Source organism: Triticum dicoccoides, chromosome 2A (assembly GCF_002162155.2).
Source record: "Triticum dicoccoides isolate Atlit2015 ecotype Zavitan chromosome 2A, WEW_v2.0, whole genome shotgun sequence".
Taxonomy (NCBI): Eukaryota; Viridiplantae; Streptophyta; class Magnoliopsida; order Poales; family Poaceae; genus Triticum; species Triticum dicoccoides.
The window spans coordinates 788,580,119-788,587,066 of record NC_041382.1 but is presented as its reverse complement, the minus strand read 5'-3'; the positions used below and the strand labels follow the sequence as shown (position 1 = coordinate 788,587,066).

The 6,948-nt window shown below is 44.7% G+C and overlaps 1 protein-coding gene across 1 annotated transcript; it reads right to left on the bottom strand.

Annotated features, from left to right (window-relative positions):
* Positions 1 to 4,152: 4,152 nt before the first annotated feature.
* Positions 4,153 to 6,926, bottom strand: LOC119357354 (GATA transcription factor 27-like). Its single transcript, XM_037624349.1, has 5 exons — positions 6,721 to 6,926; positions 5,730 to 5,987; positions 4,939 to 5,305; positions 4,662 to 4,810; positions 4,153 to 4,522 (listed from the first exon to the last, which is right to left on the bottom strand). The coding sequence occupies exons 1-4, from the start codon at positions 6,767 to 6,769 to the stop codon at positions 4,678 to 4,680; spliced, it is 807 nt and encodes a 268-aa protein (XP_037480246.1). The 5' UTR covers positions 6,770 to 6,926; the 3' UTR covers positions 4,153 to 4,522; positions 4,662 to 4,677.
* Positions 6,927 to 6,948: the final 22 nt, after the last annotated feature.

Here is a 6,948-nt window from a genome sequence, read left to right as displayed (position 1 = left end):
TGTCCGTACATCTATCTGGGGTGAGCCTGTTGTGCAGATTTTTTTCCTCCCTTCTTTTGTTATTTTTGGTTCGGGATACATTTTGCTCATCCATGCCATTTTAATTTTTATCAATTGGCAAAGCTAATGAGATGTTGCATTTTATCTATCCATCAATTGCAGGGGCATTTCATCAGCTAACCTGCGAGCGATGCGGTGCCGGAAGAAGGCCACCACCTTGGCTACCATCGCCAGCCTCCCCGACGATATACTAGCCAACATCCACGGCCGCCTCAGCCTCCTCGACCGTCTCGCCTCCGCCGCCGTCTTCCGCGCCTCGTCCGCCCCACTCAAGCCGGAGACGCCGTGGCTCCTCCTCCGCGGCCGCACCCCGGAGACCGCCACGCTCTTCTCCATCTCAGACCGCTGCGGCATCACCGTGAGCGCCCCCGAACCCACTCTGCGTGGCCACGTCGTCCTTGGCTCCTCCTCCGACGGCTGGCTCGTAACCGCCGACAACCGGGCCAAGATACGCATTGTCAACCCGGTCACTGGCGAGCAGCGGGTGCTCCCAGCCATCACCACCATTCCCTGCCTCTTTGAGCAGCATGGACACTTCGTGCTCGACCTGAAGCGCTTCGGTAGAGCCCCACTGCACCCCGTCTACGACAACTACCCGTCTGACTGGACGCATATGATCACTGTCCAGAGCATGTGTGCCAAGAACATGCGCTCCTTCTGCCGCAAGGTCGTCCTCTCCAACTCCCCGCCATGCCCTGCTGCCATGATGATCACAGGCACCCAGTTTGGCTTTGTGGCCTTTGCCACGGCAAAGGGCGGCACATGGCGGCTGGCGCGCGACGGCGTCGACCTCGCTCAGACGGTGAACGGGACGACGCCTTCGCCCGACGGCGTCGAGGACGCCATCCACTATGAGGGCAGGTTCTACTCGATCACATACTCCGGCCAAGTGGAGGCATGGGAACACGACGCCGATGATGTCGGGGTGTTCACGAGCGTGGTGGTCGCCCCAAGGCTGCTGCTGCCGGCCGATTTGGACCACCGCAAGTACCTCGTGGGGGCACCGGGCGGGCGGCTGATGGTGGTGGTCAGGGAGGCCACACACGGTTATCAGGAGTTGCCGTCCTTCAAGGTGCAGGTCCTCGACGCCGGTGGTGAGGAGTGGAGGGAGACAGACGACATTGGCGATGCCACGCTGTTCGTCGGTGGGAAGAGCTCGCTCTGCGTGACGACGAGGGAGCACCCGGAGCTCAAGGCCGGATGTATCTACTACGCCAACGAAGGGTACGTTAACGAATACGACGGGCGCGCCAACCGTGTCAAGGTGTTCAGCCTCAAGGACGGCACGGCAGAGAAGGTCGAGGGCCTCAGGCGGCACCAGACCAACCCGCGGCCGGCGTGGTTCACGCCTTGCATCCCATGATGATAGATATGGTTACTGATCTGGTAGCCTGGGCGGGTTAAGTTGCAGTTGTTCAATTGGCAGCACAACAATCAATGGTGGCCCATTTATGTTGCTTTCAAGTTTCTCTGGTAGAGACAGTTTAACTAGTCTGCAAGATTGGCTCAGACTTGAGTTTATGCTATGATGATTAACAGTTTTAATTTCAGAGCCAAACAGCAGAGTTCACAAGTATGCAAACAGTTTAGCTTGCAGGGTTCAGACTAGTATTCGTTGTTTCTTTTGATTGTTTCAAACTGCAGCCGAGTTGTTGAGCATGCATGTTTAACCAACTCTGGATATGTTTACCCAGCATAGATGCATCTGCCTGCCTGTTGATGATCAATCAAGGTTACCCACCATAGATGTTTCTGTTGCTGCCGGAGTAGCATCATCTGCTTTCAGCAGAGCACGACTCGCCATGCTGACGGTGCATCTGTAAGACATGTCATCTCTGTTTGTTTTTGTGCATCTTTACTGTGGAATTATTGATAGATTATTTCAAAAGGCATTACAGTGTGCGTAGATCAAGTTTACTTTACATTATATATGTATGTGGTGCTGGTGCTTGGAGCTGGTTGAGAGGCCGATGAAGAGTTTTTGGCTGACAGCAGGGTTCATTCAGACTGGTCTCTTGTGTTTGCTTTGTCTTGTGATTGCTTCATGTTTCACAACCAAGGAAATACTACGTAGCTGGTTTGATGTAGCAGTTTTGCAGTGCTCTGTTTTTTGGTTCATTAAATGATTAATTACTGCAGTCTGCTGCTGCAGAAATAAGTTGAATCTCCAGGTCACAAGTGTCTGCCGGTGTTGATGATCAAGATTGCTTGTTTGGACTTTTTATTAGCAGGCTGCAGGCAGTCAGTCAGTTTTGAGGTGCAGTGTGTTGTCTGCAACTCAAATGATTCATCGTCATCACCTACCAGATTTACTATTCTTCTGTTTGGAAGTCATGTATTTTGCAATGACTATATAATATTTAAACCGTCATCATTAAAGTTATAATGAACTTTGTTGATCACACCTACATTGTTTATTCTCGTTGCTTCCAATGTTGATACTGGTCTGTTAATAGTTTTTCCGTAAGAAATTTGTGATGCTTTCAGTAATTTTCATACATGGCATCGACCAGAATGAAAGGAAATTGTGATGTTCACTGCATCCCTTGGTCTCGCTATCTCTATCAATCTATCTCTCCATGCATACAAATTCGGAACGGAGGGAGTAGTATATTAGGAACACTTAACAAATGATATTTAAATCTTTTGTTTAAGCATCTCCAAGCAAGTATGTATGCAGGCTTATCTGAGAACAATGTACAAAGAAAATTTGAAGAATCCCTCCCTCCTCACTGCAAAAAAAAAATATTGAAAAAGACACAACTAGGACCGGTAAAGTAGAGCAGCATCTATTCTCTGTATACACAAACCAAGGCCGAAAACGACCAGCCAACACCCTTAGGCTTGCTTGCTGGGGCTGGCTGGCGTCCATCTTCCCGCGCGTGCGGATTTGTTTGTATTGGTGGGCCGTAGTCAAAGTTGGCCCGTGGGCTCTTCTGCCTCCTCGGGTCTCACTCAAATTTGAATTTCTTCTTCTAAAACCAAACTCTGAACTACAGAAATCTTCTATGTCTCAAAAAAAAAAAAACTACAGAAATATTTTCCTCTCTCACACAAAGATTTTTTTCTGGTTTTGGCAGACTAACTGTACCCAAATCACAATTATTTGCGGGAGGTAAGAGGCAAACTAATATAGTAATTAATTAATTAAACCTGAGACTGGGAGGCAACCTGTCGAGCAAATATTGAACTGCAAACCAGACTACTTGTTGTTTCTTCTATCCTATTTCCATCTTAGCCATGATAGTAAAATTCATGCATATGCTACAATACAATTTAAGAGTTACCATTTCTCCTAGCCAGCTAAACGACTCTGAACTTGTTCAGTTTCAAAAATAAAATAAAACTCTGAACCTGTTCTAAAAAAAAAATCTGAACTTGTTCAGTTTCAAAAATAAAATAAAACTCTGAACCTGTTCTAAAAAAAAATCTGAACTTGTTCAGTTTCAAAAATAAAATAAAACTCTGAACCTGTTCTAAAAAAAAAATCTGAACTTGTTCAGTTTCAAAAATAAAATAAAACTCTGAACCTGTTCTAAAAAAAATCTGAACTTGTTCAGCTTCAAAAATAAAATAAAACTCTGAACCTGTTCTAAAAAAAAGCTCTGAACTTGTTCAGTTTCAAAAATAAAATAAAACTCTGAACCTGTTCTAAAAAAAAAGCTCTGAACTTGTTCAGTTTCAAAAATAAAATAAAACTCTGAACCTGTTCTAAAAAAAGCTCTGAACTTGTTCAGGAATGATGGCTAGCAGAAAGCTGCAGTTTCAGATGCAGGGTGTACATTTGATGGTAAATCAGCATTAGTCTGGAAACTGAGTCTGTTTCAAAAAGAGTTGCAGTTCACAGCAGACCTAGTGTGCTTTATTTACCTCACTAATGCAAATCAGTGGACTGCCGATGTCGGTGGGGTGGGTCGAGGGACTGAACTAGAGAAGCCATTTGGCTTACTGAACATTTTCCAAGACAGTGTTTGGCACCACTTTATTCAAGATTAAGAACCACTTTATTAATATACTTAATAATTTAACGAATTAAACATGAGAGGAAACCTGTCCAGCAAGTACTTGTATTGCATTGCAGACTAGTACTTCATCCATTGCCCATACACAGCTATAATACAAGTTGCCATTTCTCCAGCCATATATATGCTATGCTACACAAAACGAAACAAACTTCACCGAGTTGGCGGATGCCCGCCCACTGGTTATCGGTATGATGGGGGGCAGCTGAGAAGAAGCTCTGCCTCCGGGTGAAGCGTGTTGCGAGGAACCTCCAGCAGTAGCGAGTCTTGAACTCCATCCTTGTCTGGAGGGGCCAGCATGGATGATAATTTGTCTGGGGGTAACATGAACAGGTCAAATGCTGCTGCAGCTGCAGCTGCTCCTCCAGTGGCATTGCCAGATTTCGGCATTCTGAACTGAGAAGAAGGCTTGTGCATGGTTCCTCCTCTCACTTCTGCATCTTCACAAACAGAACAAAATCATAAGACATCTCCATGGTACTTGCAGTAAGCAAAACAACAGAGATTGAAACAAAAATGATATCTACGGAGTAGAAAATAAAAATGCAGAGCATAAACAGAGGAACCAAGATTGCTGACCTGTGAAGTTTTGAGGCTAGCTTTCATAAAGTCTTTTGAGAGACCTCGTAGTGGACTTGGTAAGTCCTCTGAAAGCGCCACCGGCGTCTCCTCTTCCTTCTACTTTCTTGCTCTCCAGGATATGCTGCTTCGAATAATGAAGTTCATGCCTGCAAAAAGACCAAGAAAGCTAAAGCTAATGAAATTCACCAGGACATTACCAACCAAAACAAAACCTCTTTTTCTCTGATTAGTATTGAATGTAGGACTGCAACCAATGCAAAAGGGTGTAAAATACCTCGCTCCGTTGCTTCCACTATGCAGAGTAAATGAGGCAGGCCCCAAATAGGACTGACTTATCGCATATGACTTGCTATGTGCAGGAACAGAATTTGCTTCTGATACTGAGTTTGGATGTGTAAGAAGCATGCTTCCATACCCAATCTCAAAGCAGCTAGCGGGAGTCTCGCTATGATAAATCAGTAGGTCTTCCTCTGAGGATCCTGGAATGGTACCAAGCCCTGAACCAGAACATAACTGCTCTTCGTGCATTATGGAGTTGAGATTATCTACAAGCGTTTCCAGCGGTGACGGCTTACGACGACTGACGCAACTCTTTTTTCTTGATGGTACCAGTGGCTCCCGGGCATGTGATTGTGCTGAACCTGAATTTTAATGATACCAGAAAACCCACCATCAACATACCAAACAGCAATTGCCAATATAAATCGATGCTTGTGATGTGGTAAAGCGATAATAATATCATTCAGCGTAGGAATGCGTATATATCAAGTGATAATTATAACACTGTAACGAAGGAATGTGTTACTCAAAAATGACTCCTGACAGCAAGGGTGGCACTACAAATCTACCTAAACATGTTTATACAGAAAAAAAATGTTTACACAAAACTGCCTGAATACAATACCGCTGATGTTTGTGATGTGGTAAAGTGATAATAATATCACTTGAGCGATATATATCAAGTGATAATAGTAACACTGTAATGAAGGGTAGTGCTACAAAACTGCCTGAAGAAAACATGTTTATACAGAAGAAGAAGAAAATAGAATGTTTACAGAAAAGTACCTGAATAGGATAGCGCTGATCCAAAAGCAGATGGATTATTGCTAAAAGTGTCAGCAGCATCCCCTGTCTTCAAGGAGTTGTGATCTGAATATGGTTCTTTCTTCACTGTTGTGCGGACGGGTGTTTTCTTGGGTTGTTTCCTCTGCACTTGTGGTGCTGGTGTGTAGTTCTCCAGTGTACCCTTTTTCCTCCATCTTGTCCCACACGCATTGCAGAGCACCGGCTTCTCCGGTGGCCCGTGTCGCCAGAGAGGACTGCCTGTACCAGCAGCATTTGGCATGAGCAACCACAAGTAGAGTAGAAAACAGAGCAGCAAAGAATCTGTGTAACACTAGTGTACATGCATAGAGGTCACAGATATGACAGGGAGACTCTGTGTTATTCAGAGTTTGTACCACAGATATGACAGGGAGACTCTGTGTAATAGTTAGTGTACAGGCATAGAGTTGAGTTGTACCCTAACATAACATTGGGCATTTTAGATGAATGCAGGCAGCAAGAATATATGCAACTCTGAATATATATCTGATGATGATTGGCAAGAGCAAGATGAGATAATATCTGTTTTCCTTGCTTTGTTTCAGGTTTTTTTTTTTTTTTGCTTCCAACCGTTAGTGCATTCAACTCTGAATAACTGCAGCTGATGCAGCGACCATACTAGTTTCTGTCAATAACTGCAGCCGCACAAGTCTGTCTGAATGTTGAGACTTTTACTACTACCTCCGTTCACTTTTATAAGGGCTTGAAGAAATTTCAGACAGTCTATTTTTCACTTGTCTGAAACGACTTACAAAAGTGAACGGAGGGAGAAGACTTGAAAGCGGCGCAGAGTTGTCGTTTTTGGACGTTTGGGAGAATTGGGCGAACAAACCCTCAACTAGAAGAAGCAACAAACCCTCGAACTAGAAGAATTGGGCAAGATTTGATTTGGAAACAAAAGGGGAGGGGAAACAAATTGGAAACTCAAACAAGAGATAGACAAGATGCTTACTCATGACTCGGCAATGGAAGCAGGGTCCCTCCTTCTTCACCTTCACCATGCCTCTCTCTTCTTCAACCAACAAATTAAACACGGGACCAACAAACACACAGCGGAAGCAAAGCAACGACGAGCAAATAAAAGAGGCGAGGGGAGATTCACAAACGAATCTAGTACTAGTATGTTTCAGATCCACAAGGGAAGAATTTCACTGCCCATCAATTAAAAAAGATTCTCGCT